We start from the raw sequence: 18,270 nt of genomic DNA, 5'->3' as shown, positions 1-18,270 counted from the left end.
TTAAAAATTGGTGTATGTGGCTTTTAAATTTTTCTGCAGTGAAATTGGTACAAATACTGGTAGTAGTACAACTTAATTTCTCTATTTAAAAAAAAATGAGTTGGTATTACAGAATCAAATTAGGATTGATATTTTTACAGAAATATGTCTTCTCTGAACTCATGGACAACATTGTCAGTTCAGGAAAAAAGGAAATGCCACACTATTTAAAAGGCTCTTAGGAACTGAGTAACTTTTATTCTTCTTTGAGTAGTGTCTCTATGGGTTCTCCATGACAGGAGGTGCAAACACACATTTGCTGTTGATCAGTGATTTGTCAGCAGTGTCCATGGATCCATGCCTGCGCCCCAGACACTTTCATGCTCTGGTATGGGGGTATATAGCTCGGAGGCAGACCCACTGCCACTCCAGTTCCTTCTCAACCACCTATGGCTTGAGGTGGAACATTGCTGTGTCTGTTAGCTAGCTATGCAGTTTGCTACCTCTCTCACAATAATCCTTTCTTTTCTCCGTATATTCTTTCTTTTTGTTTTTTAGCACTGTTTGTGCTTTTTTGTGGGGGGAGGGAGTGTAACCCCCTTCTCTCATTTTGCCTCCCCCACTATCCTATGCTTATGATTTCAAGGCCATTCAGGACCTTTCCGTGGCAGAAACCCTGCATATTCCATTATAGGAGACACCAGAATACCAACATTCCCTGTTGGACATTCTTCATACATCTGCTGCAGGCAAAATTACCTTGCCCACCTTGTTCAGCTGACGTCTGTGTGGCAAACTCCAATTACTATACCACCTTGTGATGATGGGCTGACAGAAAATGCTACTTCCCAGCCAAAGGTTCAGAATATTTTTTTCACATCCCATTCTGAACCCCACTCCCTGGTTCATAGAGGCAGTTATTAAATGGAACAGATAACAGGTTCTGCCCAACACCATCCAACAAAGAGCTCAAAAGACTGGACCTTCTGGGATACAAGAGCTACTCTGCTTCACTGCCGTTTAGAGTAGCTAATTACCAAGCCCGGATAGCAGAAGACAATTTTACAAACTATTGCAAGTTTTCATCTTTTATTGAACTCCTGCCACATGATCAGAGGGAACAATTTCAAGCCCTCCTAACAGAAGGCCAGACAATCAGCAAGAAATCTTTCCCGGCCTGACTCAATGCTGCTGATATAGCTGCAACATTCCATGGCTACAGAAGTTTCTTGGCTGCAATCCTCTGGTCTGCCTCAGGAGGTAGAAAACACAGTTAAGGTCCTTCTTTTGAAGGACCCAAGTCGTTGAGTGAAGCCAGGGTCTCTTTGTTCTCTTAAAGATTCTTGGGCGACACTATGATCTCTGGGCATGTGTACGCTTGTGGCAAAGAGAGAAAGTACGGTAAATTGCAGATGGCTCAACGGTCTTACCCAGAATGGCCGAGCCCCCGAGAAAGAAGCCAGGATAATGAAGAAAAAGGGCTGTCCTTACAATAGCCTTCCAGTCAGCAACATTCTTGAAAGAACTGGTTTTCAAACCTTTGGTCCAGGGTTACAAACTCTGTCCTGCTCCTCGTCCTACACTGCGTGTATTTCCCCCCTTACCACTCCCCCCATTGGGATTGTCTTCCATTTCCTACCTTCCTGGGAGCTCATCACCTCAGACAGGTGAATTCTGAAGATAGTTTCTACAGGTTACTCCATCCAGTGTGCTCCTCCCCACCCACCCCCAACTTCTTCCTCCCTCCCTCTTCAGGGACCCCTCTCATGAGAATCATTTGAGATAGAAAATATAATTCCTAACACTGGGGTCAATCAAACCTGTTCCACCAAAATTTATTGGAAAAGGGTTCTTCTGCAGCCCGGTGTCTCCCAGAGTTCTGGACATCAAGCCGATTTCTGTCTCTGAAGATAAGCATTTTGGCATTGTACAGTCTGCTCCTACTTGCTGCCAGATTTCCTAACTCTGCAGGAGAAGGTAGACAATGGTGGTTTCTTTTGCTCTCACCTCTTTTCCTTCTATTTTAATTTTTTCTGCCCTGTTTTTGGGCAGTGGGGAGCAGTGTTCTCCCTCCTCAGCATTCCTTCTCCTCCCTGGATCAGTTAACTTTTGGGGGGCTTAACTCTCTCTGAGCCTCTGCTGTAGTGTGTCTCTGCTGGCTCCTTTGTCCTTTACAGGCATGGGAGAGCAACCAAAAAAGCACCAGGTTAAATCCAAGCAGTGCTCTATTTGTGAGGCAGCCTTCACAGGCTTAGAACATGGTGAGATATGCCCAGCCTTCCATCCCTAACTGCATTAGGTCCGAAGGCTGCAAGTCAGACAAGCAGGTATAGTTCCCTGCCCTCCAAGGCAGCCACAGCTTCAAAAAGGAAAATTTGGACCAGAAACCCTGCAGTAGAGCAGAGAGGTTCCAGACCATTCAACTAGGGAGGTAAGTCCTGGAGGACCCCTGCAGAACAAAGAGGGGAGGCTTGTGGACCACAAGTGTCCATCACGCCCCCCCAATCCCCATGATAAAGTGGGTCCTGAGCACCCTGGGAAGAAAACAGGGTTTCTAATCAGCTCTTCTCTCTTTCAAGCTAACCAGGAGGTTCTGACAGCAAGTCCCCACCCTTCTCCCAGGGGGAATAGGAAGCAGTGGTGGAGGATTCTGAGGAAGACATCTCAAGAGAGCACCAGGCCCTAAGGAAGGCAAGCTACAAAAGGCCTCACAAAAGCCACAGCTGAGTGTCTATGCTCCTAAAGCATCCAAAAAAGGTTTTTGTTTAATTAAAAAAAAGGGGGGGATTGAAGGGGGAAACATCCCAAAAAAATCAGGAGGATATGAGTCATCCTCCATCACCACTGAGGAAGGTGAACTGTCTGGCTCTGAAACTTGAGCAAGCCCCTGTGAGTAAGCCTCAGAGTACATTTCTTCCCGCACAATCTTCTTCTCCTGGTGCTGCAATATCCCTTCACTTCTTCTTTGAGGAAGTGATTAGGGATGAATGGAATAAGCATGATAAGGGCAAGCATATTAATAAGATCTACCTGAGGCTATATATCATTAAAAACCAAAAGGCTTTATTGCTGAGATACTGAAGGTTGATGCTGCAGTAGTGTCCCTCATCAGGGGAGTTGTACTGTAAGGAAACCACAAAAACCCACAAATAGAAAGACGGAGGTCCCTCTCAAAGATTTTTGAAGCTGCCTCCACCATCCTCCAAGCATCCCTGGCAGCTACCTGCTTTGCAAGAGCATCTCTTTCCTGGCTAGAAGATCTCAAAGCCCTTAAGGACAGAGATCACCCTGATTTTGATGCCACCTTAGTCTCCCTAGCAACAGCATTTGTAGCAGATGCCTCAGTGGATGCAATGAGGTTTTCAGCCTGAGCCATGGTTTCCAGCCAGACACCACCTTGGAAGATGGATACTCAATCTAAGCAGGTCATATGCTCAGCCAAGCTTACAGGCTCCCTTTTTTTTTTTTTTTTTTGAGAAAAATTGGAGAAGATGGTGGCTGAGAGTGTGGCAAATCCAAACACACTGTCCCTTCCCACCAAGTTCTCTAAGAAGAGAATTATAAGTCAACCTTCAAACAGAGGCTGTCCTTTCTCTCCCCACTCTCAGAGGTACTAGCAAGGGACAACAGATTCCCTCAGGGAAAACAGTGGAATCAAGGTCTGAGGCACAAGTCCAGAGGGACCTCAGCTCCCAAATCCCCTTTATGTTAAATATCGCATAGGCATCTGCCCAGAGCTGAAGTGAAGGGACAGGATTTCCCATTTCCTAGATAAATGGTTTTCATCAACCACAAACAAGTGCATCAAGGAAACAATGAGCCAGAGACACCACCCCATCTGTTCTTCATCCACTCATCCAGCTCCAATGACCTCGTAAAACACAATCGGATCTGGAACAGAGCATCTCCTCTTCTGGACATGGGACAGACAGAGTGTGTTTCCTCAGAAGAAAGATTCTCTGGGTTCTAATCCATTTTTTTGCATTCTACAGAAGAGCACAGGCATGTGTGTGGGGGGAATATTAATCATTTTTTGACCTCTAAAGGCTCAACAAATGGATGAAGAAAATGAAGTTTTGGATGGAGACCCTGTCCTCTATAGTGTCACCCCTATCCTGGGGGAAACTTCAGAAAATATTTTCAGTAGCGAACACTCCCATTTAGCCTGTCCTCTGCCCTCAGGGTTGTTACAAAGATGATGGTGGTGATAATAGCCAGACTCAGGTTGCAGGGACCCTTTCCTGAACGACCTCCTAATCAGAGCTTCCATTGCAGTCATGAGCTTGCAGGGTTACATCTTGGACGTTGAATCTCTTCCAGGCACACAGCTTCTTCATCATCAGTGCCATCCAGGAATTTTCTTGCTCTAGAGCCACAGGAGGCCTACCGTACCACTGTGCCTCCCAACTGCTAGGACGTGTTTAACCTTTTCCCTTCTGTCAAGGAACCAACTCCATCATGGGACCTCAACTTAGCTCTCAATGCGCTGAGAAAACACCCAGCCGAACCTATGGCAAATATTAATCTATCCCTTAAGACATCATTCCTCATGTCCTGCCTCCTGACTGAGGTGATGGTAGCTTGGAACCTTGGTGGCTGACTCCACTATACAGTGTTCTGTTGAACGAGATGACACTATGACCACACCTTCCCTTCCGACTAAGGTTTTCCAGAATTCCACATTAAGAGATTCACCTGCTGGTGTTTATCTCAAGCCTCACTGTTTGAGAGGAGGAACGAGCCTCCATACACTGAACATAAGAAGAGTCCTTGCTTTTTACCTATATAAGACCAGGCCCTTTAGGGCTTCACCCAGGCTTTTGCATCTCAACTGCAGAACCCATGAAAGGAGGTACAATTTCCACACACACATACACTGAGTTATTGCTCATTCCACCAGGGCTCAGTCTATCTTTGTAGCCATACTGAAAAACATTCCTATCCTTGACATCTGCAGGGCAGCCACCTGGTCTTCAGTACACATGTTTTCCCGGCACTATGCTCTTGTATCGACTTGCAGAGCTGAAGTTGCTTCAGTGATGCTGTTCTACTGAATCCGCCTTTTCAGCACCCTCCTCCATAAATGAGGTACTGCTCATGAATTTTCTAATGTGGAATACCCATAGGGACGCTACTCGAAACAGGAGAAGTTCCTGGAGCCTAACTGGAGTTCTTCAAGATGTGTCCCTGTGGGTTTTCTACTTCCCACCCTTCTTCCTCTCTGCCTCAAAGTCTTTCACTGGACTTCCATGGTTGAGAAGGAACTGGCCTGGCAGCGGGTCTGCTGCCTCCTCCCCATATGCTCTCGTACCAGAGCATGAGGGTGTCTGGGGTGCAAGCATGGATTTGCGGACAGACATAGCTTGCAAAATCTCTTATCAAAAGTGCACAGGCGTGCGCACGTCCTGACATGGAGCACCCATAGGGTAACACATCTCTAACAACTCCAGTTACTATACAAGATAAGTAACCGCTCCTTCTAGTATTTCAGTTCATAAATACGTGTAGTTTCAGAATTTAAAAAGCCATGTGGGTCCAGACAAAATATTCAGTCTGCCTTATTTTGCTTAGGTATGATGATTATGATTATGGGGAAGTTAATCAGTTACTTGAACGCAGCCTGAAGGTTTACATTAAGACAGTGACCTGCTACCCAGAGAGAACTACCAAGCGCATGTACGATAGTTACTGGCGTCAGTTCAAGCACTCAGAGAAGGTAAGTGTTTCATAGCCAAACATTACACAAGAGGCCCTGTGCTATGTAAACAATGCAAATAATAAGGTGGCTTGCAAAAGGGTGGGGGTGAGTGTGTGTGTGTGTGTGTATACTAGAGTTAACCTTCTTAACAATAAAGAAAAAACTTACAGAATTAACTTAAATACTGTACAGTAAAGCCTTACAAGTTAGTTCAATAAATATTAAATGTCACTTTTGCCAAAACATTTTCATAATGAGCACACCATGGACAGTCTCTAGTGACTCCTGCATGAAGCTAGATCCATAGATCTGCATATAGAAAAATGAGCAGTTTTGGAAATCGTGAAGTAGTCAACTGTTCTGATACTACTTGATTCTTATAGAGAAGATAAATTAACTTGTATCTACACTGCTTTTCAGTGGTAAAATACATTGTTTATATATACGTGTGTGTGTGTGTGTACACACTATTTTTAAGTTAACTACCAAGCATTGATAATACTTGTATGCCTTTTTAGTATGAGTGGCATACAAATTATGCTCTATATTACACAAAATATCATATTGTGCCTGTGGCCACTGTCTTGTGCATGATACAATAAACAGGAATGACATAAAAATTGCACTCCTGAGATGACACACAATACTGCCCATTATTTGTTCTTTCTCTAAACTACTACTGTAGATGCCTCCAATCATGATGATTAGATCTTAAAGACCTGTAATAGATAAGACAGGATAAAGCTATTGTTGATCTTCCTTTTATTTATAACTGTTATGGTCTCATATCACCAGAACAGACCTGGTCAATACTTGGGTAGGATACATGCCAGTGCCCCAGCATTATACCAGGAGACGTGCTGGTAGAAGTTCCTGAGACAGTTGTGCAGTAAGGCCAGATGCTAAAGCAGTGGGCAGTGATATGTGCATTTCTGTTCCTTGTTGTTAAATAAATGTCATTCTGAAACCAGCCTCAGTCTTCACTGGAATAATTTGCCATCCCTGAGGTTGCATTTATTTGACAGTTGACTTCAGATAGTACATAGGGTGTGTGGCATGTGGATTGATAATATAACACTGATAACAGAAATCTAGTCCTCAGAGTATAATGCTTATAGTGATGGTGAATGGTAAGTCTTCTGTCATGATTTCCATTACTGTAGAGCATTGTTTTGCTGTGACTTCTGTTAAAGCAGATGGAACACTGCTTAAAGCAGTAATTAAGGCTTGTTACCTGGGAGTCCAGAATGTCATATAAAATTGGCATATTAGATAGCCATCTGGAGAAGAAATGGCAACACTTCAGTCTAGTACGTGGCACTAGAATGTAGAGAGGAGTGATGCAGCTATTTTCATTTGGCACAAAAATCTAAATCTGTAAGATAATTAAGTGATTAAACGCCTCTGCTTGTTAATCTGTAATGGTGAACTAAATGGCTATTTTTTTTTTTTTAATTTCAAATAGGTCCACTTAAATCTACTTCTAATGGAAGCTCGTATGCAAGCAGAACTTCTATATGCCCTTCGTGCCATAACTCGTCACTTGACCTGAAGTATCAATTTGGAGGGGCGAAGGAAGTTTAATTGATATGTAAAGACCTTTTTGAAATAGATACACACCAGAAGCTGTATGTGCTGTAGCATCAAGTTACTCAAATCTCTAGTGTCAAAGTTTAGCCGTGTTTTTGGCGGCTGTAATGTGCAATGACGTGTTTTATTTTCTTGATGCTTAACATTACTAATGATAGCAAAAATAACACTGAGGAGCACTACTTTTTCTGGTTGGATTTCAGGATACTGGTCAAAATCCTAAAACTAGTTTTGTTATACTCAGCTCTAGCGCTTTGTTCTTAAACAAAGGAAAAAAGTGTTTATCTTTTCCAGCAATCATTTTTCAGATTAGTGGAATTCAGCAAAGGTTTTTTGGATGTTCTAAGAGATCTTAATGCAATGTCCTAACGCTAGTAGAGAGAAGCATGTGATGTATTAAACTGAACTGGCTACTGGATTCTTTATCTCCTGGAGACTACTTGTCAGGCACTGTTTTACTACAGCAGTTGAAGGTGATGTGAAATATAATGCCAACGTTGTCCACATTTTAATGTGACATTAATCATGATAAATTCTACAGAATGCTACTGAAATGCAAAATTCAGTTGTTTTTTTCCTTTCCTCTTTCCAAAAGAAGAGGTTTCACAGTTATCCATTTGTTGTACATATTATGGTTCAATCATGAATAATCTTGTCTTACTGACAGTCACCCTCAATCTTCTTTACAACATGCATGCGCATCATAGTGTTGCTTGCAAGTTCACCTAGTTGGCGCCTGTAAACGTAATACAGAGACTGACCAAAAAAAAAATGTTTGCACTCTCCTTTCTCCAGTGCATTTTTTAATTAAGGAAGGCTATCATACCTGTTCTTTTCCTAATAGGTTATAGAAATTTATTTCCTAGAATTTTTTCATTCATAGTGTCTGAACACTTCAATATTCAAAGCTAAAATTGTGTTTCTATGCATTAATGTTTGTGAACAAAAGAAAAGTGCAATATTTAAAAAGAAAGCAAGCTTTGCCCTAGTATTTCGCTACTGAAGTGCCCTTTTTATACAACCATAAAGAAATTTTAAAACAATTTCTTTATTGTCCAAGGCTTAGCATTTTTGTTTTAGCTTGTATGGCTTGAGCAATCTGATATTTAAGTGCCAAAGCAGCCACAAAATAAAATTTACTTGGACAACTGGTAATATTGGGGAAGGGAAGAAATAAGCTGCCAAAAATGTCACATTTTTGCATTATTTTGTGTTGCTTGACTAGACTGATTTTAAGAGCACAACATTTCAGTGTTTATAGCTTTACTTTGGATTGTGTTAATGAACCAGTGAAGTGCCTAAATTGATGCTTAAACTTTCCCAGTAGGACACAGCTATCACGGCTAAAAATCTTTTTGTTTTGATTTTTGTTTTCACTGTAAGAAGGGTGACTTTATTTTGCTTTTACATGTATTAGAAACTAACTGGTTAGGTTTTTTAAAGTTCCTCTGAATTGTAGAAGATGTAAAAAGGCCTTTCCATTGAAGACTGCAGAATAGCTTTTTTAACATAGTAGTCATATTTTTACATCTTTCATTGAGGGAAAACAAACATGGACCAGTATGCTACTAAAGTTAGTTTTTTTCTTCCTCCTTCCCTCTCTTAATAACTTGCTGTGACACCACATGTTGGGAGGTTTTGCTTTAGCTGTCTGTTCCAGATTGGAAAACTAAATGATTGTACATTTAAATACACTTTTTCTGCACTTTTGGACGGCAGTCTATTTGCATAAAAAGCCTTGTGAGACAGAAATTACTAATTTTTTTTAAGCCAAGATAAACTACCCATCAAACTGCATCAGAATCTCTCCTATATAAAACATTGCATAAATAAGATTTATTTATCTCATATAGCTAACTACAAAGATTATTCAGACAAAGTGGTGAGAGGTTGATATGCATAACCTTAGATTTGACTTCTTTAACTTGTTATAATCTTTTTCAACTTAACTATAGTGGCTGCACTTAGTGAGTTTTTGCTTGTAACAATTATATCTGGTAAGGACGTTCTTCAGTTAATAACTCTGCCTTTAAGTGACGGGAACTGTACAGTGAAATTCCTTTGGTATGAGAAGCCAGGTATTTCTCAAGAACAGTTTAAGTTTTGGAAGGAAGGTGAAACTAGTTTTAGGTAACTATCATAACCACTTAATTCCTCTTCTGAAATATAAGGATTTTAAAGTAGCTTGAGTGTTAGTTGTGGAAACTTTAGTGCCTTTATTTTAATCTTTCGCTATAGAATTTACTTTTCCAGCTGAATTGCCTTCTCAGCAAAGTATGTGATTAGATTTTGAAATACATAAACTGTAAATGAATTGATCTATTCATAGTGAATCAGTTTAAAAAAAAAAAAACAACAAAACTTGATTTCAGAAGGTGTCATATCTAATCTAATATGGCCCGCATGGCATTCCATGTTGGGAAATGTCATTTGACAACTAGTTTGCTGTAACTTTTCTATATAAAATGCAAACTTAAAAGTAACAATGCTGTTTTCCACTTTTTCAGAGTATTGAATTTACTGTATAATCATTTATAGCCTAGCTTTTATACTCAAAATGTGATATTTTTAAAATATAGATGTTTGTTCAGGACAGGTGTTAAAGGTATACGATTATACCGTATATTTTTACCTACACCTTAGGCTCACTTTGTGCCAAACTTAAATGTGCAACTGTTTTAAAAAAAAATGCACGTGTGAATGTGAATCCTCAAACTTCATTGCTTGTTAACTTCCTTTGTCAGAAATGTACCTTAATGGGAGTATATGCACAGATATTGACTTTTTGCTTTCCCCTGCTGGGGTTTATATTTACCAGCATTAACATTTAGTCATCAAAATCCCAATCTTCACCAAGGTAAAAAGACAAATGCATCATCTCCTGCCTGCTGAAGAAAAGGCCAAAACTATTGGCTCACTGGGGTAATGACTAACCACATATCGTAGGAAACGCTGTAAATAGGGAATCGCTTTTTTTATGAGATTGGAGTGCTTATTAACCTTAAGAGCATTTTAAAAGTATTTTGTATTCTGGTCAGGTGCAGAACAATACTCTCAGAAATTGCTTGTCTGTAATAAGTGGGGAAAGTACAAATTAGAAAAGCCATTTGCATTAGCTCAGTATTCTGTGGAATATAAAACTGGCAATTGAACATCATGGGATTGTAGTCCTATAATAGCAGAATTCATTTTAAACAACAATTTATGCTAACAGCAGGTGATTCAAACTGTTGTAGAGTCCCATGAGAACTAATTTTTGAAATGCTTCTATAGTTCACTTATATCCATCAAGATCCATGGTGCTGCAGTTCTAGTATATAGGATGCCTCCATGAATATTGCTCGGATTTACGGAGAATTGGGCCAGAGAGCTTTTCCCCGGTCAGCTTTTTTTAAAAAACAAATTTTAAAAAAAAACCTAATTTGTTCAATGTTTTAACAAAAGGGAGCTACACAATCAGCTACAAATCTAAAAATTACATATTTAGGGTTACCGTAAATTTAAGGTAGATTAGAAATCAGAAAAACAAGGTTTTTAATCATAAAAAAAGCTTAAATTGAAAAGGACAAAGGGCCAGATTTTTAAAGGAGTTTAGGCAACTAAAGACGCAGATTAGGTCCTACTACGGTTGTGTTCAATGGATGTTAGGTACCTAGGCACTTTGTAAAATCCCTATAGGTTCCTATCTCCATCTCTGAACCAGATTTTTAAAGGTATTCAGTTGCCAAAAGTTAATAGGGTAGAAATCAGTTTCCCTGGATATTAAAGTAATAGTGTGATTTGCATTGGTTTATTGACATACATACGTTCTATTAACTTTTTCAAAAGATCTTAATCGGTAGGCTGCTACCCTTGTAGAGCAAAATCTTGACATCCTTCCTCTTGCTTATGCATTTGTTCATCATAAGTACATGCATTTAACAGATGTGCTCAGACTGACCAGTTTAGATTCTTGTCTTCTAGGCGGTAAATTCTGCAGCCTCCACTTGCACGAAGCACCCTTTGGATTCAGTGGGCGTTTAGCCTGTGTTGGGGCTTCACATTCATAGGGCCTGATCCAAAACCCACTGACTTTGTGTTGACTTTAGTGCATAAATAAGAGAGGGAAATGGATCAATCATCTGTAAATGAAACTTAGCCCTGGCTGATCTGCTTGTGGCATACAAATGCTGCCAACCACAAGACCTGGCCAAAAGTCAAATTTTTCAGAATCCGCTTTTAAATTACAGGGAAAGACCCCATCCTAAGTGGTGCAGCCACTAGTTTCTTTACTTCTGGAAGGTTTAAATCAAGAAATATTTCCCAAGTGAAAGAGTTTGGCAAGCTGTACACATCACAAAATCACACACCCCTTAGGCATGGGAGACGTGTAGGACAAGAATAGCAGAGGTGTCCCAGATTAGGACTGATGCATTGGCAGAGCAGTGGGCAGATGCTTGAATAGAATCTGCCTGCTCTATGCTATTTTAATCCTTACAACAACTATACTTGGCCATGCAGTCGGTCCCCACAGTCACCCCATTCCCATCTCCCATCCAGCTGTATAAATCTCCTGCTCTTCACCAAGGTCTCTGACCCCCTCTTTTCAATGGCTAACCCTGCCTACAAAAAGGTCTCTCTTCCTCCCTCCCACCAAATGTTGAGAAGTTCCCAGTCCTGGTCTCCGACCTGTCAAAGCCTAAATGTTATCCTTCAGGGATGAGCTCCCAGGCTCAAGATCTTAAAATTGCATTCATTTCCCACATCAACCACCTAGAAGCTAGCTGGAGTTCTGTGGTCATATTCAGTGTTCCTCACTTTCAGCAACACTGACTTCAAATGTTCCCTTTATTCCTGGCCAAGGAAATTACATCTCTTCTAAAAATTCAGTACTGAGTACCCATTTTAAATAGTGAAATCACACTAACTGTCAAGGAGGGAGACTAGCTTAGCAGAGCTTTATTTCTAAGGGTCACATTCTGCCATCCTTATGATACGAACCAACTGGACCACTTTTGGAGGGGTGCTACTCGGTATGGGCAACTGGGATCAGATTCTGGCTCTGTGCTTACAATAAAAGGCCTAAAGAAGAGCTCTGTGCAAGCTTGAAAGCTTGTCTCTTTCACCAACAGAAGTTGGCCCAATAAAAAAATCTCACCCATCTTGTGTCTACAATAAAAGAAGTCCACTAGTACTTACACTTGACGCACTCATGAAGGCTCTTCTCAGGCAAAACTTTCTTTGACTTAGTTTTGCCCGTGTAAGGGCTTTAAACCTAGACCACTCAGTTCTCTCACACATACCTTTTATACAACTGAGTAAGAGACTAAAATGAATTTCAACAGGGAATCACTTGAGACTATGTGGAAAAAACCCTTAAAATGGGGTAGATTTCATAATGGCCTTTAGAACAAATTATCTTTTTTTTTACTTCTTGTGGGACAACTGCTAAGCATAAATGCATCTCATGATTACTTGAGACAGCGAAGGTTTTTTACCCCCATTTAAGGAGGCCTGATTCTGCTTTAATTGAAATCAGTGGGAGCCTTTGCTCCTTATTCTGATATCATTATAATGTCCTTATGATACTGATGAATATATAAAATAATTGGCCTAACCATGTAAATACTGTTACCTGAGTAAATGTACTTGTATGAATAAAGTTACTCACATGCTTAAGCATTTGCAAATATGAGGCTGTTTAACAGGAAGGAAGTAATAAAATTAGGAGGGAAATCAGTGTTTTTATTCCCTAAAATAAAATAGCATTAAATGGATAAAAATACACAGATTGTACTTCTGTATGCAGGGGAGATGTTGGCAACACTTTATTTTTCCCCAAGATTACCAATGAGATTTCCTTACAAAAGGTACGGCTTTGAGTTGCTTGGTTGCAATGGAGTAATTCTGGTATCTTGTCCATTTTATCATTACCCCTGCAGTAGAAAGGGATAGGGGGAGCCAGCCTTTAATTTTTGAAAGCACAAACAAACTGTGTGTTTGAATCTCCTTTTCTGGTTGTTATAACCTTCTTTAAGGCAAAGTTTTAAGAATTATGGAGCATCAGATGCCTGTCCATCTTTAAGGATGTAAATAAAATGGCACCAAATTCATCCAAACAAAATATAATCAATCTACACTTTGCCTCATCCAGTTTTACATTGTGCCTCTTCATGTTTAATTCATTTTGTCACCATGATTCAAACAGGGCCGCCCAACAATACACATGATAAATGAAAAGGTATTGTGGTATTGATTACAGGGAACAATATACTAATGCTGATAGGACAGGTACAGCCACTCAACAAACCTCCAAAAGTAGGATAAATATTAAGATCTTGTAAACTTGAGCTCCAGTCTTGAGACTCTGAGAAAATACACAAAGCCACAAAATACTTTCTTGATTATGACAGAACTGGTTATAAACTGTAGCTTACAAGATAGGATTTTAACTTGAAATCTGTACCCCAATTTTTGCTGGACAGCCACATCATGAATGTATATGCTATGTCTTTGTATCTGAAACACAATTCAAAAATCACACTGCCAACTACTTTTGTTTTTGTTCAACATTGTATTCACCTTATTTTAAGTTGAGCAGTATATGTAGCATGCTGTGAACATGTTTGATCTTTGTAGTTATTCTTTAATTCATCAGTATTAACACCTATTCTTTTTTGTGTTCTTTGGTACTTATGTAATCAGAAGCTGTGATATGCCTTTGCAGGCCTGTGCTTTGTTACTGTAACATTTCTATTTTTGTGAAGCACATGACTGTGGGCTAATGTGAGGCAGGCAGTGTGATCCTACAGGACTGCCACTTATCAATCTTGTATTATGTAAGGTTTTAAGTAGAATAAGCTTTTAACAGTTAATTGATGCAGTTTAGGATTCACACAAGTTACAATGTTCAGTATGTGAGAGTCTTTGTATTTATAGGTTTTAATTTGTAAACTAGCAAATTTGCTAAACATAGCCACTTTAAACTGCTCTTGCGAAACAGACCCTGCTGTAGATAAAATACCGCTGTGAATCTGGATAGTAGAGGAGTGGATTAATGGTAGTGTCATGAGGACTCTCTATAGATCGTGGTTGGGTCAAAGTCCCTCTCTATGAATGAAAAAATCTCCAGTGTGATGCTTAAAGTTCAGGCAAAGAGACTACTATTCATTTAATCACAAATCTTTCCAATTAGCATGAAGAGCTGTGCTTTACAGCACATTGTAAACCCTCCACGTTAACAAAAAGTTAATCGCGCTGTTGTTAATACAATGACCATTTATTTAAGTATTTTTGGATGTTTTCTACATTTTCAAATATATTGATTTCAGTTACAACACAGAATACAAACTGTACTTCAGATTTATTTTTTATTACAAATATTTGCACTGTAAAAAAACCCAAGAGAAATAATATTTCAGTTCCCCATTACAAGTACTGTAGTGCAGTCTCTCTCTTATGAAAGTTGAACTTAGAAATGTAGAATTATGCACACAAAAACTGCATTCAAAAATAAAACAGTGTAAAACTTTAGAGCCTACAAGTCCACTCAGTCCTACTTCATGTTCAGCCAATTGCTCAGACAAACAAGTTTGTTTACATTTTCAGGAGATAATGCTACCTGCTTCTTGTTTACACTGTCACCAGAAAGAGAACAGGTGTTCGCATGGCGCCAGCATTGCAAGATATTTACGTGCCAGGTGTGCTAAAAATTCATATGTCCCTTCATGCTTCAGCCACCATTCCAGGTGACATGCGTCCATGATGATGATGGGTTCTGCTCGATAACAATCCAAAGCAGTGCGGACCGACACGTTTGTTTTCATCATCTGAGTCAGATGCCACCAGCAGAAGGTTGATTTTCTATTTTGGTGGTTCAGGTTCTGTAGTTTCCACATCTGAGTGTTGCTCTTTTAAGACCTCTGAAAGCATGTTTCGCACCTTGTCCCTCTCAGATTTTGGAAGTCACTTCAGATTCTTAAACTTTGGGTTGAGTGCTGTATCTATCTTTAGAAAGCTCACATTGGTACCTTCTTTGTGTTTTGTCAAATCTGCAGTGAAAGTGGTCTTAAAATGAACAACATATACTGGGTCATCATCTGAGACTGCTATAACATGAAATATATGGCAGAATGTGGGTAAAACAGAACAGGAGGCATACAGTTCTCCCCCCAAGGAATTCAGTCACAAATTTAATTAACGCATTATTTTTCTAATGACATCGTCAGCATGGAAGCAAGTCCTCTGGAATGGTGGCCGAAGCATGAAGGGGCATACAAATGTTTAGCATATCTGGCATGTAAATACCTTGCAATGTTGGCTACAAAAGTGCCATGTGAACGTCTGTTCTCACTTTCAGATGACCTTGTAAATAAGAAGACGGCAGCATTATCTCCCATAAATGTAAACAAACTCGTTTGTCTTCGCGGTTGGCTGAACAAGAAGTAGGACTGAGTGGACTTGTAGGCTTTAAAGTTTTATATTGTTTTATTTTTGAACACATTTTTGTTTGCATAATTCTACATTTGTAAGTGCAATTTTCATGATAAAGAGATTGCACTACCATACTTGTAATGGGGGAATTAAAAAATTTGTTTTATAGTGCAAATATTTATAATAAAAATAATATAAAGTGAGCACTGTATACTTTGTATTCTGTGTTGTAATTGAAGTCAATATATTAAAATGTAGAAAAAATCTAAAAATTTCATAATTTTTTTTGAATTAATCACATGAGTTAACAGCGATTAATTGACAGCCCTATCATTTATATATTCCACATGTAATCCACGCACCTCCTGGGTGTGGTGTTCTGTCCCCTCTAGTGGCACCGAGACCACTTAGAGAGATTAATGAATCTGCTCTACAGCCTTAGCTAAGGGCCATATGGCTTTTAGTTCATGCAGTAGAGGCTCATGCATTTAGCTCCAGAGGTCCCAGATTTGATCCCGCCTGCCGACGACTGGGGTCTGTCGATATTCCACATGCAACCACTCAAAACAGGGTTATGGGGGGATTTAAGTATTGCCTAGGCCTTGTGCTGACCTGCAAGTCAAGATTATCTTCTCTAGTTAGTCTATTGAGATTCCTAGATTCATTTTATGTTTTATTAAACTATGAAAATAGCAACATTACTTTTAATTTGATGTCCAAGAAGCCCAGCTCAGCAGGAGAAAATAATGTTCCTTTCCAATTGACATTAGGTCTCCAAAGGTTGTTATGGGTCTAATTTAGTTGGAACTAGATTGTGACTTAATCATCTGCTTGGAGTAAGGAGCAATAAGGAGTTGTGCTGCCTGTGGAGCCACCCAGGAGGGAGATTGTGAGTTGGAAAGGAACAAATCCCCCTCCTGGGGCCTCATACTCCAGGGAGGAAGTATTCTCTGCCAAGTTTATGCCACCTACTCTCCCCAATGTACCAGTGCAGCTAGGCAGGCAAGCTGAAGGGCTGGAGTCAAGGACCCACCTCTGCCCACCCATCTGTAGGGTGTGAGGGAAACGGCAGTTCTGCAGAGCCTTCTTGCTGTCGTGTGCTGCAACTTATGCTATGGGTAGCACGCAGAAAAGAGTGTGCATCTTACCGGGGCAGTGGGGTGATAATCATGCAAGCTGGGCCTCACTTTTATCCTGAATGCTGATGCACTTTTGCAAATGGCATGCCCATTAGATGAGTGAGTAGTTTGGAGTTTATTGCAGGATTCAACAAGAGCTTTTAGCAAACTTTTTTCCCTCTGTGTCGCTGATTTTTGGATAAACTGACCTAGCTGGATCCATTTTTGTGTGATTCTTTTTTAGCTTTTAGTTATGACTTGAATTCATCTGAATAGATGCAGAAGGAACTTTTTAGTGAATTAAGAGACAAAACACCTTTTTAAATAAAGGAATCGTGTATATTAACGTGTTAACAGCAATTCATAAATCTGCACTTTTTATGAGGTTTTGAAAATTCTATTTATAGGTACGGAACAATGGGGTTTGTTAAACTATTGCATTTATACTTGCTGAAATTTCTTTCATTGTTATCAGTAGGAATTTTATTGGTTCAATAAAACTGGCAAAACTGTACTGTGCTCTGTTCTGTCTTTTATTTAATGTCTGTTTGGAAAACACTTCTGTTGCAGAGGTATGTTCCTGCCTGCCTTCAGAAATCTGCCTTCTGAAAGGCAGTATCAGTTGTGTAGGTTTTCTTCCACTGCCATGCTGTTGGCATGGTTTATCATATTGATACGTGCACTAGTCCTTTGAACATAGGTCGTGGAAAACGTGGTCATTGCTTAAGTCACTGTCATTAAATACTCATAATGAAAGCACCATGATTGCCACTTCTGATATGGCTGTCACAATTCAGAGCAACCGCACCTGTATTCCATGCTGATCCAGCAAAGGCACCCACTCTAGGCTTCCCACTCCCCCACCATTGCCTCTCTTGGATGGAGATGTGCATGTCTCCCTTCTGACCAGGATATTTCCATGCTGCACGGTCCCCTGCCTGTACTGTGAAATCTCCAGGAAAAGACAGGCTGCTTTGGCATTCTCTTCAGAGATGGTACACAGTGTAATTGCCACGGGTATAACTTACACACAGCTCTTTCTAAGCAAACACCTTTTTTTCTTAAGGTAAAAGCATTAGAGAAAACATGAAAAACAATCAAAGAGTATACACATATGCTATCGAGCTTACTAGAGATTCTTCTCCCCCCACCCCCAAAAAAAACCCCAAACAAACCAAAAAGACCCTCCATCACAGGCTTTGGCAGCTGAGCAGTCCTTCAAAACCCCACACAGATGTGTTCCTGTGGTTTCAAGTTCATAACACACTTTTGCCCAGAACAAGAGCCCAGTCTTATTGAGTCTCAGTAGACCAAAGTCGTCCTAACCCTTCCCTAAGGATTGGGGACCTCAGTTTACCAGGGGTCTTGTTTGTTTGCTGGATCAGAAAGAAGGTCCTGATAAGTCAGTTTAAACTCAAGTTATTTAACCATAACTCCATTCTTTGTCTGTTGGTCCCTGGAGAATCCAGTTTG

The 18,270-nt window shown here is 40.0% G+C and overlaps 1 protein-coding gene across 2 annotated transcripts in view; it reads left to right on the top strand.

The window, feature by feature from the left end:
- Positions 1 to 17,311, top strand: part of SESN3 (sestrin 3) — an 88,999-nt gene extending 71,688 nt beyond the window's left edge. For both annotated transcript variants that reach the window (XM_048843457.2, XM_048843467.2), the window contains 2 exons: positions 5,551 to 5,695; positions 7,143 to 17,311. In XM_048843457.2, coding sequence (XP_048699414.1) covers positions 5,551 to 5,695; positions 7,143 to 7,229 — 232 coding nt within the window. In that variant the 3' untranslated portion in view covers positions 7,230 to 17,311. The remainder of the gene's footprint in view (positions 1 to 5,550; positions 5,696 to 7,142) is intronic.
- Positions 17,312 to 18,270: the final 959 nt, after the last annotated feature.

Source organism: Caretta caretta, chromosome 1 (assembly GCF_965140235.1).
Source record: "Caretta caretta isolate rCarCar2 chromosome 1, rCarCar1.hap1, whole genome shotgun sequence".
Classification (NCBI taxonomy): Eukaryota; Metazoa; Chordata; order Testudines; family Cheloniidae; genus Caretta; species Caretta caretta.
The sequence above is the reverse complement of the archived record's forward strand: the minus strand, read 5'-3'. Positions and strand labels throughout refer to the sequence as shown.